General features: G+C 48.7%; 1 protein-coding gene, 2 long non-coding RNA genes and 6 other non-coding genes across 9 annotated transcripts; 4 read left to right on the top strand and 5 right to left on the bottom strand.

Annotated features, from left to right (window-relative positions):
- Nucleotides 1-6,527: 6,527 nt before the first annotated feature.
- Nucleotides 6,528-6,600, bottom strand: TRNAR-CCU (transfer RNA arginine (anticodon CCU)). The gene has a single exon. It is a non-coding gene; the product is annotated as a tRNA-Arg (tRNA).
- A 231-nt stretch (nt 6,601-6,831) lies between these two features.
- Nucleotides 6,832-6,904, bottom strand: TRNAR-UCG (transfer RNA arginine (anticodon UCG)). The gene has a single exon. It is a non-coding gene; the product is annotated as a tRNA-Arg (tRNA).
- A 230-nt stretch (nt 6,905-7,134) lies between these two features.
- Nucleotides 7,135-7,207, top strand: TRNAR-UCG (transfer RNA arginine (anticodon UCG)). The gene has a single exon. It is a non-coding gene; the product is annotated as a tRNA-Arg (tRNA).
- Nucleotides 7,208-7,566: 359 nt separating this feature from the next.
- TRNAR-CCU (transfer RNA arginine (anticodon CCU)) lies at nt 7,567-7,639 on the top strand. The gene has a single exon. It is a non-coding gene; the product is annotated as a tRNA-Arg (tRNA).
- Nucleotides 7,640-8,036: 397 nt separating this feature from the next.
- TRNAR-CCU (transfer RNA arginine (anticodon CCU)) lies at nt 8,037-8,109 on the bottom strand. The gene has a single exon. It is a non-coding gene; the product is annotated as a tRNA-Arg (tRNA).
- Nucleotides 8,110-11,226: 3,117 nt separating this feature from the next.
- LOC132688677 (U11 spliceosomal RNA) lies at nt 11,227-11,340 on the bottom strand. The gene has a single exon (XR_009614656.1). It is a non-coding gene; the product is annotated as a U11 spliceosomal RNA (small nuclear RNA).
- A 1,521-nt stretch (nt 11,341-12,861) lies between these two features.
- Nucleotides 12,862-20,252, bottom strand: MRPL58 (mitochondrial ribosomal protein L58). The gene is made up of 6 exons (XM_060645448.2): nt 20,028-20,252; nt 16,990-17,026; nt 14,355-14,414; nt 13,718-13,800; nt 13,455-13,624; nt 12,862-13,196 (listed from the first exon to the last, which is right to left on the bottom strand). Exons 1-6 carry the CDS (start codon nt 20,211-20,213, stop codon nt 13,112-13,114), a joined length of 621 nt encoding a protein of 206 aa, XP_060501431.1. The 5' UTR covers nt 20,214-20,252; the 3' UTR covers nt 12,862-13,111.
- Nucleotides 13,796-16,693, top strand: LOC132687348 (uncharacterized). Its single transcript, XR_009614051.1, has 3 exons — nt 13,796-13,951; nt 15,497-15,705; nt 16,459-16,693. It is a non-coding gene; the product is annotated as an uncharacterized LOC132687348 (long non-coding RNA).
- LOC132687347 (uncharacterized) lies at nt 20,139-20,825 on the top strand. Its single transcript, XR_009614050.3, has 2 exons — nt 20,139-20,237; nt 20,530-20,825. It is a non-coding gene; the product is annotated as an uncharacterized LOC132687347 (long non-coding RNA).
- Nucleotides 20,826-22,110: the final 1,285 nt, after the last annotated feature.

Here is a 22,110-nt window from a genome sequence, read left to right as displayed (position 1 = left end):
AAAGAAAAACAAAAAAACCCACAAAAAACAAATAACAGTAGGGCTGATGACAGTGTATTTCACTGGAATGCAATAAGGAAGAAACATCTACTGATCCCTTGAACTTCCTCTTTGATTTCAAACCACTGGTTCCTAAGCAGTGCTCCCTTCTACTTGTCCCTAAGTCAGTCACAAGGACAGATGGTCCACATTGCAGATATAACAGGGTGAGTAGCAAGCAGGGATCTCCTCTGTTTCAGCTCTTCACCATAAATGTGGGATAAAAGGAAATTTTGTTGCAAAGTTAAAACGTAGTACAGCTTTGTGCTTGAACATAGAAAATTATTTTAATTCCGTCATTTCATTAAAAAAATTCCTACTATTGATCCTAGTTAGCAGGACTTCTGAGCAGTGCCAAGAAATACATGTAGTTTAAATTTATTTTATTTTTTTATTTTTGAAGGAGAGAGAGACAGAGTGTGAGCAGGGGAGGAACAGAAAGAGAGGGAGACATAGAATCTGAAGCAGGCTCCAGGCTCTGAGCTGTCAGCACAGCCCAATGCGGGGCTCAAACTCGTGAACCACAAGACCATGACCTGAGCTGAAGTCAGACGCTTAACTGACTGAGCCACCCAGGTGCCCCAGGTGGTTTAAGGTGAGGTGCAGGGGCACCTGGGTGGCTCATGATCTCACGGTCTGTGAGTTCGAGCCCCGCATCGGGCTCTGTGCTGACGGCTCAGAGCCTGGAGCCTGGTTCAGTTCTGTGTCTCCCTCTCTCTCTGCCCCTCCCCCGTTCATGCCCTGTCTCTCTGTCTCAAACATAAATAAACATTAATTTTTTTTTTTTTTTTTTTTTTTTTAAAGTAAGGTGAGGTGCAGGTGTCTGGCTAGCTTAGCCATCAGAGCATGTCACTCTTGATCTCAGGGTCCTGACTTTGAGCCCCACGTTGGGTGTAGAGATTACTTTAAAAAAGAAAGAAAGAAAGGGGCACCTGGCTGCCTTGGCTGGTTAGGCATCCCACTTCAGTTCAGGTCATGATCTCACAGTTCGTGGGTTCAAGCCCTATGTTGGGTTTTGTGCTGATAGCTCAGAGCCTGAAGCCTCCTCCTGATTCTGTCTTTCTCTGCCCCTCCCCCGCTTGCAGTGTGCTTCTCTCTCTCTCTCTCTCTCTCTCTCAAAATTAAAAATTTTAAAAAATTAAGAAAAAAAAGAAAATAAAGTAACGTGAGGTGGTAGAAAGCTTTCTATTACCCTTGAAGTCAGAGGACCTCGTATGCCTACCACTTTACTCTTTTGACTGTTTTAATTGCTGGTTTTAGACTACTTATTCACTATCTTAAGACTTGCCTCTTCTCATTCACAAACATCAGGATTATAATGAGAATTAAATGTGAAGTTTCTAGGTAAGCAGCTGTTCTGAGCAGAGGCATCTGACTGGATGAGGCTTAAGCCCTGTAGGAAAAACCTGGAAGAGGAAGGGTAGCCTGCACAGACCAACAGTTCTGTGACATTGCTACCAAAGATTGCAGATGGGCTGTACTGGAGAAATGGCAGCAATGGCTGGTAGTGCTTAGAAGGTGACGTGGTCCTAAAGGACATAAACAGGAGAGCCTAGGCACCATCACCCCTGATCGTAGGGGCTGGCATTACGCTGAAGGTAGAAGGTTAAGGGGCAAGGTGTGTTCCACTTAAGAGCTGCTCTAGTTGTGACAGTCTGTGATGTAGCTGTGCCAGAGGCCTTTCATGCACCAAACAGAAATTAGCACCACACGCTTTCCGCTGTGAATCCTTCACTCAACTGGCACTGAGTCATCCCATTGAATATCGAAGAATTCAGACGAGTGAAAACACGGGGAATCTGAGAAAAAGCCGTTCAGTTTGCTTTTGGACTGCGGTTAGAACTCCCCTTCAAGGAATCTCGATGCCCACTCAGGAAGTTTTGTAACAGGAGTCCCTAGCATTGGAGGGAGACCCTTTGTAAGACTTACTGGAGGAGACACAAGTGAACCACTGAGAACATGCTCTCCTTCCAAGGCACTTGCATAGTATTGGGGCACTTCTAAATTGCATACCCTCCTGGGTGGTTTGCAGTTTTTGCATTGAGTGGACATTGATTTTACAGAAAAATTAGTCACTAGGGGGGCACCTGGCTGGCTCAGTTTGTGGACTGTGCAACTCTTGATCTTGGGTTGTGAGTTCAAGCCCCACACTGGGTGTAGAGATAACTTAAAATCTTAAAAAAAAAAAAAAAAATCACTAGTAAAATAGGATTATATCTTTCAAATCAATAGGAAAAAGAGCAAGAGTTAAAGATAGAAATCAGCAAAAACAGTTGCAGCAGGGTGGCTCAGTCTGTTAAGCGTCCCAACTCTTGATTTCGGTTCAGGTCATGAACTGTGATCTCATGAACCAGGAGATCGTGCCCTGCACCTGGCTCTGTGCTGAGAGCAAGGAGCCTGCTTCAGATTCTCTCTCTCTCTCTCTCTCTCTCTCTCTGCACCTCCTGCATTCATGTGCATGCTCACACTCTCTAAAATATTTTACATTAAGAAAAATAAAAAGCATAAATACAGAATCAAACACACTTAGGATAATTATGAGTCAGTAAACACCCCTATTAGGAGGCAAATTTTCACACTGGGTCAACCCAAAATCCAACCACAAGCTGTCCATCCTTAAAAAAAAAAAAAAAAAAAAAGATGTATCAAGGTTCCAAGTCATTATTTAAAAACTGGTATCCTGGGGGTCCCTGGGTGGCTCAGTCAAGCATCTGACTTTGGCTCAGGTCATGATCTCACAGTTTGTGAGTTCAAGCCCCGCATCAGGCTGGCTGCTGTCAGCACAGAGCCTGCTTCGGATCCTCTGTCCCGCTCTCTCTGCCCCTCCCGTGCTCGCGCACTCTCTCTCTCAAAAATTAACATTAAAAAAAAAAAAACCGGCACTGAAGGGGAAAAAATTAAGCATTTATCCTACCTTTTTAAACAATTGTATTTGGGATAAATTAATAGACAATGAGAGAAGTTCTTTACAATGTATTTCAGCTAATAAATGGAAAAGAATATTAGAAAAGTGACTATTCTGTAATCCGTAATGAAATAGTTAATTCCGGCAAAGCTCATCAGTGGATGAAACCATTACATGAAAAGTTGAGGAACTTGACCATGATCAGGCTGTCACCTCTTGATGCCAAGGCTATCTTCTATACCTTCTGATCTATATTAAATACATAGCACTATTTGAAAGTTCTTTTTCCCCCTAAACGTTGAACCTGAATTTAATGGAGGCATTGAAACTAACTTCCAATTGAGAAGAAATATCTGGCACAATCCCAAGCAGGCTCTGCACCGTCAGTGCAGAGCCCAACGGGAGGCTTGATCCCACGAACCGAACCAACTGAACTGTGAGATTGTGACCTAAGCCAAAATCAAGAGTCAGATGCTCAACCGACTGAACCACCCAGGTGCACCAAGAGGAAATATCTAGGATAGAAGAACAAGTTAAATGACACCATGAAGAAGTAAAGATAAACCTAAAATATGAGACATTTGACCTTTGCTTTTCAACAAGTCAGTGGGTAAGGTAAGGACAGCTTACCCAACATCCAAACGTGGTGTATAACCTTATTTGGATCCTGATTTGCACCAATCAAGAGATGAATATTGAAATATGTGAATGTCTACTGTGGTGAAATGTTACGATGTCTGGGATTACTTTAAAATATTTAAGGGGCTCCTGGGTGGCTCAGTTGGTTAAGCATCTGGCTCGGTTCCGGCTTGGATCATGATCTCAGGGTTCATGGGTTTGAGCCCCAAGTCGGGCTCTGGTGCTGGTAGTGGGAAGCCTGCTTGGGATTCTCTCTCTCCCTGTCTCTCTACCCCTCCCCCGATCATGTGTGTGCTCACGCTCTCTCTCAAAATAAATAAAAGAGAAAAGGGGTTCCTGGCTGGCTTAGGTTGGTAGAGCACCCAACTCTTCATTTCAGGGTTGTAAGTTCAAGCCCCCTGTTGGGTGTAGAGATTTTTAACAACAACAACAAAACCCCAACACTTTAGGGGGAAAAAGGGATAAAGGGATTAATGGAGCAAATGTGAAAAAATCCTAATGACTGATAACTAGGGTGGTTCATGCACTATTCTCTGGTTTTGTGTATGTTTGAAAATTTTCATAATACACAGTTTTAAAGGGTGGGCAAGAATGTAGACTTATATTACCATCTAGCAAGGTAGAATTCAAGACAAAAACATGAAATGTGTCAAATGTAATTATTAAAGGGAACAGTAGACATGAAAAATGATTGGAAACTTGATGTGCTGAAAAAAAATATGAAGCATCAAAATATATAAAGCAAGAAGAGTTTTAAAAATTGCTGGATGCATAACATTGGTATAACGTTTGTAAGGATTTTAACACACCTATTTTTGGCATTTGCAAAACAAAGACTATAGCAGACTAATAAAAAGGCTCACTTAATAGCTTATATACTAAATTCTATGTCATACAAACAAAATAACTGGAAACTGATGTTAGACAAGAAAGAAAGCTTCAAATTAAAAAAAAAAAGAAACTGATCCCAGAGCAAATGTTACATAAAATCAACAATAGCCAAAGTATAAGTTATAATAACAAAACAAGACAAAAATGCAGGCACTTGGAAACAAACTCCTCATTTTCATGAATTCCAATGAAAAACCAAGTGATTACAGAGTGTTGGAAGATAAAAATAATGCAAACATTCATAGAAATGTTCAATCCTAGAGGATTAGAAAGATCTAGAGGATTCTAGAAGATTCTTTGCTGAGTGCTAGCATTATACCTTAGTCATATCTATATTCCCCAGGGCTTAGCACTGTGCTTGGCATTCAGAAGAATCTTCATATGAATTCATAATGAATAAAGGAAAATAAAAGTAAGATGAAATTTGAGCTTTCAGGGATTCACATCTAGCTGAGAGAATATCACATATAAACCTCTAATAATGGGGCAAAGTAGTCTGTTAGTAAATGGTGACAATCAAGACTTATAGAGCACATATTGTGCTCCAGGCATCGTTCTACTCACTTTACATGAATATCATCTCATTTACTCCCCACAACAACCCTGTGAGGTGGACAGTGTATCAGCCAAGACATTAAAGAAGTCCCCTGAAGGTGACAGGATTGCCAATGATGCCCTTGCTGTTCTCCACCCGGAGGCCTTCTCTGAGTACTCAACCAAGTGTTCCCCACCACCCCTTTTATTTTGAAACCATCCTATTCATCAGTTTACTTGTTTACTGCCTTCTCTCTCACTGGAATGTAAGCTCCATGGAGTCAGGGTCCTGAGGATGGTTTTAGAAGTGAAGCCTGAAACCCAGCGAAAAAGCAGTGGCTCCAGCGGTACAGTCTAGGGCCATGATGTTGCAGCCACGTGGAAGGGCCTGGGAGCCAGAGATAGCTTAAAAGTAACATCCACGGAGTGCTTGGCTGGCTCAGTCTGTAGAGGGTGCAACTCTTGATCTCGGGGTTGTGAGTTCGAGCCCCACGTTGGGTGTACAGATTACTTAAATCTCAAAAAAAAAAAAAAAAAAAAAGCATCCTGAAAACTTGGTGACTGGTTTGGAGTAGAGAGGGCATGAAGAATTCTGGATGATCCTGGAGAAAGGAGAGGAAGATTCTGTACTTCTGGAAATTTGTTTGTTGTTTCTTTTTGAAAAAGTACAAGGAACAGTGGTTTTTAAACTTTTTGGGGTAAAGAGGAAAAGCTAATGAACACTACAGCCGCCCCCCACGGGTAGACATGGTATCCTCCAAGTGCACGTAATGTGAGAGTCAACCTGGAAAGACCAACCACTGCCCTGTGTGCTCCAAAGTAAAAAAAAAAAAAAGACAAAAGACAAAATCTGGCCAATAATAGGTTTTTTTTTAAATTAAGCATTTTACTAAAGGATCATATACATAGGAAAGTGAGGAGATCATAAACGTACCTCTCTCCGCCAGCCCCTTTTCAAGCACTCCAGTGCCACCTTTTTCCCGAGGGCCTGGGCTGATAGCAGAGCCTGCACTGTCGTCGCCTTGTGCACTGCGCGTGCACGCCTGTGCTTCCGCGCACCCCTTCTCGTCCCAGCCCGGGCAGTGGGCAGGTGTGCCGTTTCAACAGCGTCGAGGGCGCGGGAAAGGGCAGCACCCCGACCCTGCAAGCCCCCACCCCCCGGCTCCGGCGGGAGGTTTGAGGGGCAGGGGGCTGCCTTTTGCGCTGCTTGTAACTTTCCTGTGACGGACTCACACGCACGTGGATCTGTAGCCTGCGCAGCACTTTCACGAGGTGTATATGGATACCAACCGCGGCAACAAGGAAGTGGGCTGTGTTCGCTCTCACATGGATTTATCTTTCAAAGTGCAGTTGGATTTGATCAAAACAAAAGGCACATTACGTGCAACCAAGGCATCCTCACACTCCAAAAATTAAAAAAAAAAAGGTGCTATTACAAAGAGAAAATCGTGCCCACGTGATATTTGTTTTCATCGGACGCATGATGACAGGAAAACGCACTTGCGCAGGCAAACCATGCCACCCCAGATGGGACTCGAACCCACAATCCCTGGCTTAGGAGGCCAGTGCCTTATCCATTAGGCCACTGGGGCTTCACGTAAGCGGCGCCCGATCACATGCCTCTTGAACTGTGACGCCGTGTGGCTGCGTAATGACGTCAGGGCCGGAAGCTCTCCGGTACAAAACTCGTATCGGAAAGGGAACCCTCACGCTCAGCCTAGTAGAGGGGGGCTGCGGTCAGGACCGGGTACCGAGGCCCGACTGTGTCTAAAACGAGGGTAGGCCCTGGGATTTGGTTGCGGTACGGGTGGATTAAAACATTTCGACCACGAAGGGACTCGAACCCTCAATCTTCTGATCCGAAGTCAGACGCCTTATCCATTAGGCCACGCGGTCCCCTCACGTACTCGGCCGTGCCGGATACCTATTTAGTAATCTACAGCTGCACTATCACTGTCTATCACTGTCACTAATTGCAGGGAGGGACCGCACCCGACTCCGACCCCGGCACACCTGTGGCACACTTGGGGGTCGGGAGCACGCGGTCCTCTCCTGCCCACGTCCAGGGGCCTCCGCCTCCGAAGGGGCTGCACCTGGCCCGCGCACTGTGGCGCCCCGGGCGTCGCGGCCGCGTGGCCTAACGGATAAGGCGTCTGACTTCGGATCAGAAGATTGAGGGTTCGAGTCCCTTCGTGGTCGGCCTCTTTTTGGACCGAAGGGCAGGGCTCATGTCCTTCGGTGGCGCGGGCCATAGCAGCCTCTCTCGGCCTCGTTTGTGGGTTCGTTCGGTCTCCCTCTTCATCCCCTCGCGGGTCCCTGAGGCAGCTCGGCACGCGCCTTCCGGGAAGCCCGGTCCTCTCCGTGGAACTGCGCGCCGCCAGAGCCTGGTAGTCCCCGCGGAGCACGGCCCCGTCGCCTCGCCTCGGACTCTAGCTTTTTTTTGGGGGGCTGGTGACTACTCGGGTCCCCCCCCCCCCCGGGTTGCGCCGCGGGGGGGCGGGGGGGGGGGCGCGCGACTGCGCGTTACCACGGACCACGTGGGTGCCGCATGTTGTCGCGCCCCAGTGGCCTAATGGATAAGGCACTGGCCTCCTAAGCCAGGGATTGTGGGTTCGAGTCCCACCTGGGGTGGTCTGTGCAGCCTCTCCCCATCGGGAACTTTTGGCGCCGGGAACGCGTGCGCCTCCGCGCACCCCGGCCTCCCTCCACGTCGACAACCGGGTCCCCAGGGGCTCCACGCGCCTCGGCCCTGAGCTCCCCAGAGCTCCTGCCACGCAGTTTTCCAGGGCTGGGATCCGGGGGTCAGTGCGGCCTGCGTCGCCGCGCTCCGTCAACCCCTCGCCCTCCTCAGAAACTCTACACCCCCTTTAAGCCTCCAAGCCAAATGCGCCTCCATACCGTCCTCCCGTGGGCTGTACAAAAGTTGCGGGGTGGTCTTCTCCAGGCTTTTTTATGCGTCCGTGCCGCGGGGGCGTGGATTCCAGGGTGCGTAAAGCACGAGGCGCCGGGAGAGCCAAAAAGGGGCCCTTACCCCAGGTGGGACTCGAACCCACAATCCCTGGCTTAGGAGGCCAGTGCCTTATCCATTAGGCCACTGGGGCCTGCGGCTCGGGCCTCCGCCATTCCGTCCCCTAGACGCGACCGGCTGGGAGTCAGCGGCGCCCGGGTGCGTGGAGCCTGCCGTCCCAGCCATCGTGTCTCCCTCTGCAGAACGGACGAAAACTCAGGAATGTCAGGAAAATGTAGTGTAGGGAAGTGAACGAGCACAGAACAGCGTGCATCACAAATACCGGAACCTAAACACGGGATCTTCACCATCACCAGGCAATGCACAACCAGGAGGAACAAATCTGTCCGGTCATAAATATATATCATATATAGCAAGTCATATATAAAGCCAAATAGAATGTTCAGCCTATAATTTTCTTTCTTTAAAACTCTTGTACAAAAAGTAATACAAATAAAGAATGAGCTCATTTTTAAACGTTACACACGGTTTAGAATCCACTATTAAAATCCATGAGCTTCTGAAAGATTTGATTCCCCCGTCGTGCCGAGTGGAGGACTTGCCTCTCCCATTTCCACGCGTCCAGGGCGCAGGGAATTTGGACACGTTCTTCTTTGGTTTTCTCTCTCCGACATGTGCAAAGTCTGCACAAACTCATCTCCTTCCCCCCTTAACATCAGCAAGAAGGAAGAGTTTGACCCACCTGGCTCCAGTCCCCTGCCTTGAAGGTGCTCTCCTTTTAAACCATGTTTTGTTGTTGTTTTGTTTTGAACCTTATTTGTTTATTTTGGGGGAGAGAGAGAGACAGAGACAGAGAGAATGAGCAGGGAAGGGGCATAGAGCAGGAGAGAGTGAATCCTGAGCAGGTAGGTCTGGGGCCTGGATCCCACCAGCCATGAGATCTTGACCTGACGGGAAGTCCGAAGCTTAACTCGCTGAGCCACTCAGGGACCCCCATTCTTGTTCATTCTTTTGTCCTCAGCCTCCTAAAAAATACCTTTACTCCATGCCCTACATGGGGCTTGAACTCATGAACCTGAGACCAAGAGTCACATGCTCTACCCACTGAGCCAGCCAGGCATCCTAGGCCTCAATCTTTAAGTTTATTTATTTATTTTGAGAGAGAGAGAGAAAGAAAGCGAGCAAACAGGGAAGGGACAGAGAGAGAGAGGGAGAGAGAGAATTCCAACTTGGGGCCTGAACCCACTAACCCAGAGATCATGACCTGAGATGAAATTGAGAGTTGCACACCTGCCCCCTCAAGAAAAAAGGTGGGGGGCGCCTGGGTGGCTCAGTCTGTTAACCTTCCAACTTTGGCTCAGGTCATGATCTAACAGTTTTGTGAGTTCGAGCCCTGTGTCAGACTCTGGGCACTGTGCAGAGTCTACTTGGGATTCTCTCTCTCTCTCTCTCTCTCTCTCTCTCTCTCTCTCTCTGCTCCTTCCCTGCTCGCACTTTCTCTGTATCTCTCAAAATAAATAATGAAACAACAACAACAAAGGGTTGAACACCCGTTGGACTGAGCCACCCAGGCCCGCCGGAGGTGCTCTCCTTTAAGATGAACCAATTTGTTCCTTGAGGTGCACATGCAGCCAAGTGTACAGATCTTAAGGGTCCCCCTAGCTGGATGAATGCAGAACGCTTCATTCTTGTTCATCCTTTTGTCCTCAGCCTTTTCAAAAAAAAATCTTTATTTATTCCACGTCTTACATGGGGCTTGAATGCACGAACCTGAGACCAAGAGTCTCATGCTCTGCTCACTGAGCCAGCCAGGCGTCCCAATCCTCAGCATTTAAGTTTATTTATTTATTTTGAGTGTGTGAGAGAGAGAGAGCGCAGGGGAGGGGCAGAGAGAGAGGGAGCGAGAGAATTCCAACTCAGGGCTTGAACCCACTGAGAGATCATGACCTGAGCCGAAATTGAGAGTCGGACGCTTAACCGACTGAGCCAGCCAGGCGCCCCCTCAGCATTTTTAAAGGATGGGTCCTACTTCTGTGCTCTATTCCCCGTCCCCTACCCAGCCTGCTGTTTCTCTACCTCTTTATCCCCTCCTGTGTGTCCCAAACACTTCTCCAGGTCTTTTCATGTACCCTTAATGTCTTCTGAGGGCCTCAGGGGTCCAGCGCTTTGCTCCAGGGTCAGCCCACAGGGATGCCTCTTCTGGTTTCCCCGCTGCCACCATCTAACCCAGCACGTCCCCATATTCCGCTCTGCTCACCCTCAACTGCTCCTACCCATTCCCAAGACTCTTCTTGTATCCTCTGCCCTGCACACTCTAGCTGCAACCTCACCCCCAGCCCCCGGGCTGGCTGCATTCCCTCTCCCGGGCGTCACTCCGTCACTCCCGGAGGCAGCTCCTCACCGGCAGAACCATCCTCACTCCACCATCCTCCCAAGGCCGCTCCCTTGTGCCTTCCCCGCCTCGAGGCACATCACACACGTCACTCACCTGCTCCCACCCACCCGGCCCGATTTCGGTCTCCATAATCCTTTCGCGTCTGCTACTTTCTCTCCATCCCTGTTGCCACTGCCCCAGTTCCAGGATGGGTCCCTGACTCCTCCATGGGTCAGTCCGCCAGCCTGCACGCATTTCCCCGCACTCTCCTCGCCCGCTCGCAGTCAGGTTAATCTTCCTCTGACAGCCTCTGCAGAGGAGGAGGCTAAGTGTCCTAGTCTGTCACACTGAAGGCCTTTCTAGACCCGGCTCCCACTGCATGTGGCCAACATGGCTTCCACAGCTCCTCATTGCCTGGGTTTCAGCCAAACTGAACCGTCAATCATGGTTAGCATCCCCCAAGTACATGCTCAGTGCCATTAACCGCTTATTGATTCATTTAAGCCACACAACAATCCTATGAGGTAGGCACTGGTAACCACCCCTAGTTTATTGATGCGGAAACTGAGGTTCAGAGAGGCTAAGTGGTTTGCCCAAGGCCCCACAGCTGGGGGTGGTGGAAGGCAGGAGCTGACCCTGTATGCACTGGCTTCAGAGCCCATTCCCTGGATACCGTAGTTCACTGTCCCAGCCATAGGCAGGGCTTGGACACCACTGGAGCCTTTAGGTGACAAGGTCTTGCTCGAATGGCCAGCCAGCCCCTCCCCTCCTATCTCAAGCGCCTCAAGTATATCTTCTCTGACCCTCAAGCTAGAACTAGTTACTTCTCTGGTTCCCAGAAACTACTTATTTTATTTATCTGGTTGTTTGGGTGGGGGGTGTGCAGGAAACAATGATCACCAGCTGCCCAGGTAGCAAAAAATTATGCTTCCAAAATCTCTTGATGTTGTAGCTGCCCTACGTGTGCTTTTCACGACAGAAGCCCTTTTTTCCCCAGAACCTGCTTAGATCTTAAGTTATTCACGTTTTAGGTTGTTACCGTAACAGAAATCCAGTTTTCTTCTCCACTTTTATTATCACCTGATCGAATTTAAGTTCTCTGGAGGAAGGACTGTTTTTGTTCATTGCTAGTTTCCTGGGACCTCACCCAGGGCCTTTCACTCAGTATTTGTTGAATTAGCAAACAGACCAATGAATGTTGCACTGCCTTGCATATATGAGCTTCACCCCCAACTAGGCTCTGAATCTCTTGAGGGACTCTTGGAAGAGTCATTTATCAATAACTTGTCCCTTTTTTTTAAACATTTTTAAAAAATGTTTATTTTTGAGACAGACAGAGCGTGAGCAGGGGAGGGGCAGAGACAGAGAGGGAGACACAGAATTCGAAGCAGGCTCCAGGCTCTGAGCGTCAGCACAGAGCCCAACGCGGGGCTCGGACCCACAAACCGTGAGATCATGACCTGAGCCGAAGTCAGACGCTCAACCGACTGAGCCACCCAGGTGCCCCTGTTGTCCCTTTTTTACACTTCTGTGAATGATGAGGTCCCTGCTCACATAAAGTTGTATATACCACTACAGCTAATTATCTTGCATTTCAAGCATCACAGGGCAGTATTTGCTGAACAGGTGAACTAGATCAAAATTACAGAGAACATTCCAAGAAATTCATACACACCAGAGTAATCTGGTTTAGTCATGCCGGCCTGGGTTCTTCCCATACCCATAGGATGGCAAAAACCTATTTTCAGGTCTGACTTACTCTTTTCCTGCCTCTAAAATCCCACAGCATGTGACAGCAACCGAACACATGGCGTTCCTTCCTGCTGAACAACCTCAGCATTTCTTGGTCACCTACATTTCTTAAAATCTAAATTCTAGAGGGGTGCCTGGGTGGCACAGTTGGCGAAGTGTCCGACTTTGGCTCAGGTCATGATCTCATGGTTCATGAGTTTCAGCCCCGAATCCGGCTGTCTGCTGTCAGCACAGAGCCAGTTTTGGATCCTCTGTCCCCCTCTCTCTCTGCCCCTTCCCCCACTCATGCTCTCTTTCCAAAATTAAATAAATAAATAAATAAAACCCAGCAGGACCTAATGTTAAAAAAAAAATCTAAACTCTCGAACTTGAATTCGAGTCTCCACATTGAGCTTCTGTCTCCTTTCCAGACTTACCTCCCGCAACCCATGGCGCGAATCCACCATTCAGATGGCTCCCTCAGCTTCTCCACCCCAGCCTTTTCTTTGGTTTGTCTTATTCATACGGTTCCCGCCAACTGGCGTGTCCCTCCCGCACCTCTACTAAAATTCTAGTCCCTTTTCAAGGCCCAGCTCAGGTGCCCCCTCCCCTGTCTCAGCCCTCCTAACCCGAGGTGTGTTCCCTGAGCGCAGATACCGCAGCTCGTTCTTATTTCCGCCTGGCTGACCGGTGCTGGTCAACAATTGTGAGGCAGATTTCAACATACAGAAAAGGTCCGAATTCTGTTCTGAAGCATTCTGAATGAGAGGCGAAGCCCACTGCGTTTACTGCACTTTACTACAGCTAATGCATTAAGTGGATAATTAAGGTTTGACAACATGTGATTGCCTATAAAGACCTTTGCAACCAGTGCCTTCCACCCTCCTTCCAAATGAACATTCTCATGGTGGCGCCCACGTTAAAGCCAAGCATTAATAGCCGCAAACAACAAGGGGTCTCCTGATGGTGTTAGAGCTCGCGGCTGCCTGGATGTCCTGAAGAGGGTCTGTGTCAGCTCTGGAGGAGGATTTCAGTCCATATCTACCCTCCTGCCTGTCTTTATGACAGAATGTATCCTCTTTTTTCTCAGCCTTTCCCGATTCATGTTTTCTATCCTGAAAACAAAAAGACCGCAGTTAGGCCCAGATGCCCAATCAATGCTTTTCAAAGCGGAGAGGAGCTGGCAGCTCGGTGGGAAGGAAGCAGCCGGATCAGCAGGGACCAGCCCCGCTCGGGTCAGCGGTTTCTCTCGGTCCCGGAGCCTTCCCACCTTCTGCTGGGAAGTCGCGGACTCCCCCTGCCTCCTGTCTTCTCCGTGCAGTCCCTTGTTCCCACGACTCAGCTGAGAGAAGCTCGGGGGCACTTTCTGGTACCTGATCCTGTGTAGTACAGCATCTTCTTTGGATGGCTCCTTAGCTGGCTGGCTGGCCTCAGCAATCATGTCTCGAATTTTCTGAAGACAATCTGCCAGATTTCGGAACTGATAGCGGCTGCATTCAGAGGTGAGTATCAACTCTCCTGACTTGTTGATTTTATTTTTATGCTGCAGAGAACAAAGGCAACACCAGAGTTCTACAGAGTAAAAGGTTTAAAAACGACTGAGGGATGATGGAAAAAGAAAGGAACCGGTGGTTACCGTGATGGCCATCTTCTGCCGCGCAGGCTCGGCAATCCACTCGGCGGTTGCCAAATGGAACCTGACTTCAGCCTTGGAATTCACTGTAAATAAAGGGACCAGAGCACACGGGTCACAGAGACTCTCAAGTAGGCTCAGCGCCCAGTGGCTGGTGACAATCCTGAAATGGGGAGGCGAGACACCCAGCCAGGTGTGACCCGTGACACAGGTCCTGTGTCAACTTGGGAATACAAGGTTGGTGATGGAATGAGCCTGCAAAGATAGTAAGGCACTTCTGGACAAAAATTAACTTCTGGGAACTAAATGCTCAGTGCTTCTCTAACAATTTAGTGGGATCTGAAAAGAAGGGGGAGAGGGCATGGGTTCCATGAGAACGAAAGAAACCTGTTCTCAGAGCTGGCTGCCAGCTCACACTGTGATTTCCCTTTGTTTCGGTTCACAAGCCAACCCTAGTCTTAGCAACCCACAGCTGAGAGTCTAAGAATCAGATCACATTCAAAGAATAAAGAGGATTATTATAAACTGGTGGTATTTAAGCTTCTGCTAAAACAATCCCTTTATTCCACATGAATGTAAGCATAGAACTCAAGTGCATCTCCCGGCCAAGTTTCAAAGTGAAAAACAAGGTGCCTTGTACCTTTGTTAACATTCTGGCCCCCAGGACCGCTACTCCGACAATAAGATATCGTCAAACGATCTATAAAACAGAACACACACCGAAAAAAGATTATCCCCTGGCAAAATGCTCAAACTGTTCATTTATTATCAATACAGTATGACTATCCCTATTACACATCTTTCTTAAAAAATTTTTTTTTTAATGTTTATTTTATTTTTGAGAGAGACAAAGAGCGTGAGCAAGGGAGGGGCAGAAAGAGAGGGACACACAGAATCCGAAGCAGGCTCCGAGCTGTCAGCACAGAGCCTGATGTGGGGCTCGAACCCATAAACTGTGAGATTATGACCTGAGCCAAAGTCAGATGCTTAACCGACTAAGCCACCCAGGTGCCCCACACATCTTTCAATGACTTTTATATAACAAACATAACGTTCAAAGCAGTAAAGGCAGAGATTATTTACAGATCTCAAAGCTAAAATCAAGTGCCTTTCCAAGGTCACACACACAGCAAAGGAGGTAAAGTTATGACCTGGGTTGTCTGCTTCTGGTTCAGTACATTTCCCCAGATCCGGCTGCTCTAGCTTCTTGCTGTTTATTTGTTTTAAAGCAAAGACTCTGTCAAAAGCTCAAACTGAGGGACAAACTTAGTTTAATGTTGTATTTTGAAACGTGGTGGATGTGGAATCCCAATAGACCGTAAGCTCCAAGGGGGCAGACATTGTGTATTCCTGGTGCCCAGGGCCCGGTTAGTCAGTGTTTAAAAACATCCCCACTGGATGAAACGATTCTAAGTTTATTTATTTATTCTGAGAGAGAGAGAGAGAGAGAGAGAAAGCACAAGTTGGGGAGGGGCAGAGAGAGAGGGAGAGAATCCCAAGCAGGCTCTGCACAGTCAGCACAGAGCCCGATGCAGGGCTCGAGCCCACTAGCCATGAGATCGTGACCTGAGCCGAAGTCGAATGCTTAACTGACTGAGCCACCCAGGTGTCCTTGGATGAAAGCATTCTAGAATCGGAGCTGGGAGTCTTGCTTCTAACACGGGCACAGCCACTGGCCGACTGTGATCTTGGCAAAGTCCCTCTGCTTCTCTGAGCCTCAGATTTGCTATAAAATGTAAAATGGGCTTTCTTCCTTCTATTTTTATGGTTCGTGAAAAGCAGACTCACGGTGTCTGAGGAAAGTAGGGAAGCGTGGTAGGGGGAAAATTTCGGAAGGCTGGATGGTGAGCCGTAAGAAGACCGGGTGGCAAAGACCTGGAACCGTGGTGGTGGACAGCGGGCCTTGGTGGGCAGCGGTGGCCCGTCTCGGGACTGCTTCCAAGAGACCTTCTTCCTTTTGAAAAGTCAAATCAGTTCACTTTTCTGCAGAGGTAAGGACTGCGCGGTACTGTCGGGGGAAGGTTCTACCACGGTGTGGGCAACCTTGCCTGTATCTGCATAGGCCGCCGAGGCAGGGTTTGCACTGTGGCCGAGTCCGTCTTCTAGGAAGGCCTGTGAGGCCCCCAAACTCAAGAGCACCCAAGGCAGGGGAGGAGCTGAGACATGGAGGGCTCCCACTCGCCTCCCTGTCTCCCTGGAGGCTGTCATGAGACTGTCTCTTTGCCCCCGGTTCTGATGAGACAGGCTTTTGCCACCTCCGGCCACAGGCGCGCCTCAAGGCACAGCTGCCGGTGACCAAAATGCCACCTGCTGCGGGGCACCGGCTCCTAAGCCATGGGGAGGCCACTCCCTTGTGCTGCAGTTGATCAGGCTCTTTGTCTCCGTGTCACCTTGAACAAGGGCCTTGGGGAGCTGGCACACGTGGCGACCCCTCCTCGCACGGTCTATGGACACCGCAAACTGCTGGACCCTAAAAGGGGCTTGCAGCTTCACAGGCTATGTCCGTCAGGCCTCACCTTGTGTTTGGTGGTACACAAGTCTAAAGTTATGCAAACAGTTCACAGGGAGAAGTCCCCACTTGGGTTCCCCAGCCACCAAATCCTTTCTTCTCCACTCCCCCAGCCAGTCCTCGAATCCAATTTCTTGTACATCATTTCAGGTCTATGTATATGCATAGAAATGTATGTTTCAGACACACAAACGTAAGACACAAATGGTAGCTTACTGTATGTATTCTTCTGCAGCTTAACTTTTTCCGGAGAACCATCAGCTCATCTACTGGAAAGACTGTTCCTTGTCACGAGGACATCAAGAGCTCTGATTCGTCTCGCACACTGCCCAGCACTCCACAGTGGCTGTGCCATCATTTCTGTGCTATTCTAAAGTGCTTAAAGGGCTCTGCTTTTGCACACCCAGAGACAGTTTCTTTACTTTTGTTAGGCTGGAGAGATCTGGAAGGATTGTGTGAGGGTGGGAGGAAATGACTGATTTTTTTTTTTTTAATGTTTATTTATTCTTGAGAGAGAGAGAGAGAGAGAGAGAGAGAGAGAGAGAGAGAGAGAGAAAGAGCATGAATGGGGGAAGGGCAGAGAGAAAGGGAAACACAGAATCTGAAGCAGGCTGCAGGCTCCAGGCTCCGAGCTGTCAGCACACAGCCCAAAGCAGGGCTCGAACTCACGAACAGAGAGATCGTGACCTGAGCAGAAGTCGGACGCTTAACCAACTGAGCCACCCAGGCGCCCCTGACTGATTTTGTATAAAGCAAAATTACTTACCTAGAGGAATGTCATCATTGGCTTGCTTTGCATCATCCTGTAATATAATGTACACAGTGTTAAATAAATATCACCAGCTCTGTGACTCCTGAACTGGTCCAGGGCAATCAAAGAAAAGATATAAAGCCACAATGCAGGCGTAATACAGCCATTTTCAGGTCCCCAGCGAAATCACATCAGGATGACAGAAAAAGGCTCCTCGGACTCCAGAGGGCATCATGGGAGGCCTGGTTCCTTGGAGGGAGGGCAGGCTCCACAGTACACATGTCTCAGGGAGACTCCAAAAGGAATCCCCTCTACTAACCTAGAGCAACAAACCTGGTGGGCCACCTTGTTTCTCCCTAGGCCACAGGAGGCTCACATGGGGAGCCAGCTGCCTTGAGGGTCTATGTCAGAGACTACTCGTTCCAGGATTTCTCACCTCCGTCTCTCTCCCGTGTTGTTCTCGGTAGTGATGTCTTTGAACCTGAGTCCCAGGCCCACAGGCCCAGTGCAGACACTACCCACTCTGAGGTTCTTCTGGCTACCAACACTCATGGTGTCCTCATCTGTCCCCACCACTGGCTGCCTTCATCCCTTTTCATCTTAGCATTATTGGGGAGTGAAATCCTCATCCCCCTGCACTCCCTGCAGCACTGAGGAGGCCAGGCTCCACCCCCCTTGAGGGCTGCTCTCCCTCTTCCTCCAGCTTCCTTCTTATCTCCCTAATGACTTTCCCACTCTTCATTTGCTCTTTGCAATTTTTTTTCATGTTTATTTATTTATTTATTTTGAGAGAAAGAGACAGAGCACGAGCAGGGGAGGGGAGGGGAGAGGAGGGGTAGAAGAAGAAGGAGGGAGAGAATCCCAAGCACATGCTGTGTGGTCAGTACCGAGCCCGATGTGGGGCTCGAACCCATGAACTGTGAGATCATGATCAGAGCCGAAATCAAGAGTGGGACGCTTAGCCGACTGAGCCACCCAGGCGCCCCTGCTCTTTGCAACACTGATATGCCCCTGGAATCCTTTCTCTTCTCTCTCTTACTCCTTCCCTAGAACATTTCATGCATCTATGAGGATGAAAATATTATGGGTGTTCATGACTCCCAACTGTCTGGCTCAAACTCAAAATCTTCTTCAATTCCAGACCCATAGAGGCAATTTCTATTTGAGGTCTCCTCATGGCTGCCTCAAACCTCAAACCTCCTCACAGAGGACTCCCTTTACTAACAATCTGAAATATTTCCCCAGTACTCTGGTCTTTTCATCACCTGTTTTCCCCATTTCTTTACTGTGTGCTCCTTCTACTAGAACATAACCTTCATGAAGCGGGGACCCTATCAGTTTTATCTGTGTCTGCAACGTTTGAAACAGTGTCTGACACATTAGGTATACAGTATGCTTTTTGTTGAACGAAAGAACAAATGACTTTCTCATCTCGATTAATGGCAACTCAATTCTTCCACCCCGGACTTCAATTCCTCTCTTATTCTCACTTCTTATAGAAAACACATTAGCAAGGGGCTCCTGGGTGGCTCAGCTGGTTAAGTGGCCAACTCTGGCTCAGGTCATGATCTCACGTTTCGAGAGTTCGAGTACCCCATCAGGCTCTGCGCTGACAGTGCAGAGCCTGCTTGGGATTCTCTCTCCAACCTCCCCCCCCGACCCCGTCTCTCCCCCACTCGTGCTTTCTCTCTCAAAATAAATAAACTTAAAAAAAATTACATTCTAAAAAAAAAAAAAAAAAGAAAACACACTAGCAAATCTTATAGGTTTTCTCTTCAGAACGTAACTAGAACCTGAACCTGACCCATTCTTAAGAGTCTTTTGCTTCCTCTCTGCTTATCATCATCTCTTGACAGTGTAACTGCAGTCTTTTAAGTGGCCTTCCTGTTCTTGCCATTCTACGGTCTACTCTCTGTAAGTCCCTATAAGAGTTATCTTTGTCGTTGCTGCTGGCATTTTAAGATTTTATCTTTAGGTAATCTCGACAGCCAACGTGGGGCTTGAATTCACAACTCCAAATCACGCGTTCCACTGACTGACCAAGGCAGGCGCCCTGAGAGTGATCCTGGTAAAACTAAGTTGGATCATTCCGTTCCTCTGCCTCAACCACCCCAACAGGTCCCATCACACTCAGAATAAAGCTAAAGACCTGTTAACCCTGTAAACGGGCCTCCCTCCACCCCATCCCTCTCCTCTTTGGATTCATCTGCTTTGACTTCCCTGCTCAGCCACTGGCCTGCTTGCCGTCCCTTGAACAAGTCTCACTGCCTTGCTTCATCCGAGTCCTTACGCAAAAGTCATCTTCCCAGAGGTCTTCTTAGACCATCCTACTTAAAACTGCAACCCGACCGCTACCTTAGCACTCCTTCCTTCCAGGCTTTATTTTCTCCAAAAGAACTTATAACCATCGCACACACTCTGTAGTTCTGATTTTATTTATTGCTTGCTACCCTCCATTGGAAGATAAGCTCCAACAAGCATTCAGATGATCTTCCCCCACCCCCACCTCTCTATCTCCATGCCTCCATGGTGCACACACCACGCTTTCAATTGAAGTTTGTTGAATGAGTGAGCGAATAAATGAATGTTTTCTTTTCAGTCCTGTACGTAGAAATTCAGTAGAACTGACTGGGTCCTATCTCTCCTGCCCTGGTGCCTGATAAAGAGCTCGAACATAGCAGGCTGGCAACAAATGCATCCTGAAGAAACGAAGCCCTGTTTCCTGTTTTCTTCAGGCGCGCTGGGGTTCTTAGGAGCTACGGACATTTGGGCCTGGAGGCCGGGGATCAAACTCGGAAAAGCCGGTGGTCCTGCAAGAAACACGCTCAACGTGCTCTCGAGACGCCCGCACACCCCAAGCCCTCCCGGCGCCAGGACCCAATCTGCCGCCCCAGCCCCACTCGCTCCGGCAACCAGCTCCCTCCCGCGGCCCCCGCCACGTCCTACGAGCAGCAGCCCCTCCAATTGCTCCAGCCTGGCCAATGGAGCCCCGGCTTCCTAACGTCACTGCAGAGGAGGGGAAACGCCCCTTCCGTACGGCCTTCCCCGCTCACCGGGACCCTCCAGGCGGTGTCCGAGCCCCGGGATTCGGGGTAGAGCTTGTCCAGGCTGTAGATACTCTGGAACTGTGTGCCGTCGGCCTGCTTGTGCAGAACCCGCTGGGGGCAGCACACGGGCGGCGGGAGCAGCCAGGTCCCGGCTCGTCTCAGGCCCCAGCGTAGACACCCGGCCGCCGCCATGTTCGGGTGTCGGCGCTGCTTCCGGTGGGTGCCTGCTTCCGCGGTCCGCCAGCTCGCGCTTCCCTCGGGACTTTGGTTCCGAGTGGTTTTTAGCGCCCGCCAGGGTCGCTGGGAGGTGGCGAGCTGAGCTCCCGGAGTCACTCTCTCGGGTACCTTTCAGACGTTTCCCTTTGGCCGCCTCCAGGGGGACCTGGTTGGAACGCTGACGTCCTGCAGCGGCGGCGAAGACTTTGGCTAGAGGGCTCTAAAGGGAGCCTCTTGGTTAAAAGAACCCCGGATTCCGTGTTCCCCAGAAACACTTTTCTTTCCTTTACAGGGGCTGTGCCCTCCCGGATCGCTCTCCCCTCGAAATTTCACACCATCACTGAGGCCTGCCCTGCCTGACCTAGCTCGTCTCCTTCCCCATTACTCTGACTCTGCTCTACTTTATCTTTTTCTTTTTTTCTTAAACATCACTCAATCTTACTTCTAGTTTATTGCTTCTGTCTCCAGCCAGACTGTAATAAGTTCCAGGGGGGCTCTGGCTCACTGCTGGGTCCCCAGCACCCAGAACCTGGTACATCATAGACCCTCCCCCCCCCCCCCCCCCGCAATAAATATGTATAAGATGAATTCTTTGGGAGTGTGCTTTTGAAAGTTGAGTTCTGCGAGAGCTGAGTTTTAGTAACTTCAGGCTCATTCACAAGTCAGTTTAAGCATATCCCTGTGGAGCAGGTGTGTGAAGTCTCTGCAAGACAAATAACAGGTGGGAAGAGAAGCAGGCAGGTGGAGAAAGAAATGTTTTTTGTTGTTGTTTTTGTTTTTTTTCCACTTAAAACCAGCCACTTATTTATTTTTCCTAAAAACCAGCCTTTTTTTTTTTTTTTAGACGTTTATTTTTGAGAGAGAGGGAGACAGAGTGTGAGCAGAGGAGGGGCAGGGAGAGAGGGAGACAAGGAATCCCAAGCAGGGTCTCTGTGCTGAGCTGTCAGCACAGAGCCAGACAGGGCTCAAACCCATGAAGGGTGAGATCACCACCTGAGCCAAAGTCAGATGCTTCATGGACTGAGCTACCCAGATGCCCCAAGAAAGGAATGTTTTTAAAAGTGGACCCACATCCCCTCACAGAAGGAACAGTAGTTTTGTGGGGCACGACGACAGTTTCTCCTAGCCAGGAGATAAAGGAAAGCTGGGGAGGGGGGTTGGAGATTCAGGCAGCCAAGGACAGGCTAAGTAGCGCCCTTTTTCAGGGTTCTTAATGATGCAGTTTGAAGTGTTGGGGTTCGGAGCTGACGACCAGGAAAGAATTCTTGAGATGTCTTCGGTGGAAAAAAGGGTGGTTTTATGAAAGCACAGGGACAGGACCTGTGGGCAGAAAGAGCTGCACTAGAGTTGGGAGGAGTGACTGATTATATAAGATTTTCTATCCTAAGAAGGCAAGGATGATGTCAGGGTCTCAGGAAACTCAATCTGTAGGTTTCTGGGAGTTTGGCTATTGATAAAATTGCTTTTTGCTTGTAAATCATCAAGATGATTACAACCGATAGAGACTCCTGTCCTGCATGACTGTGGTCTCTTATCAGTTAACCACTTGTTTTTCCTCTAGCAAAGTATTAACATTAAGACAACTGGCCATTCTTGGAGGAATGTCACTCTGCTGTCTCAAGGACTTGTCAGTGGGCTGTAAGTTGTAAAGAAATTTAGTTTTCCATTTACTGTTTCCCACATCATTAAGACATGAACTTCAAAACAAATTCCACCTCTGAGAAAGGTCCAAAGTAGAGGACGCACTGTTTGGAAACAGCTAAGTGTTGCCTAAATTACTTTATTGAGAGGCAATGTGATTAATAAAAACAGCCCAATAGATGATTAGTGATTGTTAGTAATCCTAGTGGTTGTTTTGTAATAAGGGTTCTAT

This window comes from Panthera onca, chromosome E1 (assembly GCF_046562875.1).
Source record: "Panthera onca isolate mPanOnc1 chromosome E1, mPanOnc1 haplotype 2, whole genome shotgun sequence".
In the NCBI taxonomy this organism is placed as follows: Eukaryota; Metazoa; Chordata; class Mammalia; order Carnivora; family Felidae; genus Panthera; species Panthera onca.
The sequence above is the reverse complement of the archived record's forward strand: the minus strand, read 5'-3'. Positions and strand labels throughout refer to the sequence as shown.

Coding starts and splice junctions, on each gene's coding strand:
- MRPL58 (XM_060645448.2), bottom strand. CDS start 20,213: ATGGCGGCGGCCGGGTGTCTACGCTGGGGCCTGAGACGAGCCGGGACC. Junction 13,801..14,354: donor GGGCCAGAATGTTAACAAAG/GTACAAGGCACC, acceptor CTTTATTTACAG/TGAATTCCAAGGCTGAAGTC. Junction 13,625..13,717: donor GGCAGAAGATGGCCATCACG/GTAACCACCGGT, acceptor TGTTCTCTGCAG/CATAAAAATAAAATCAACAA.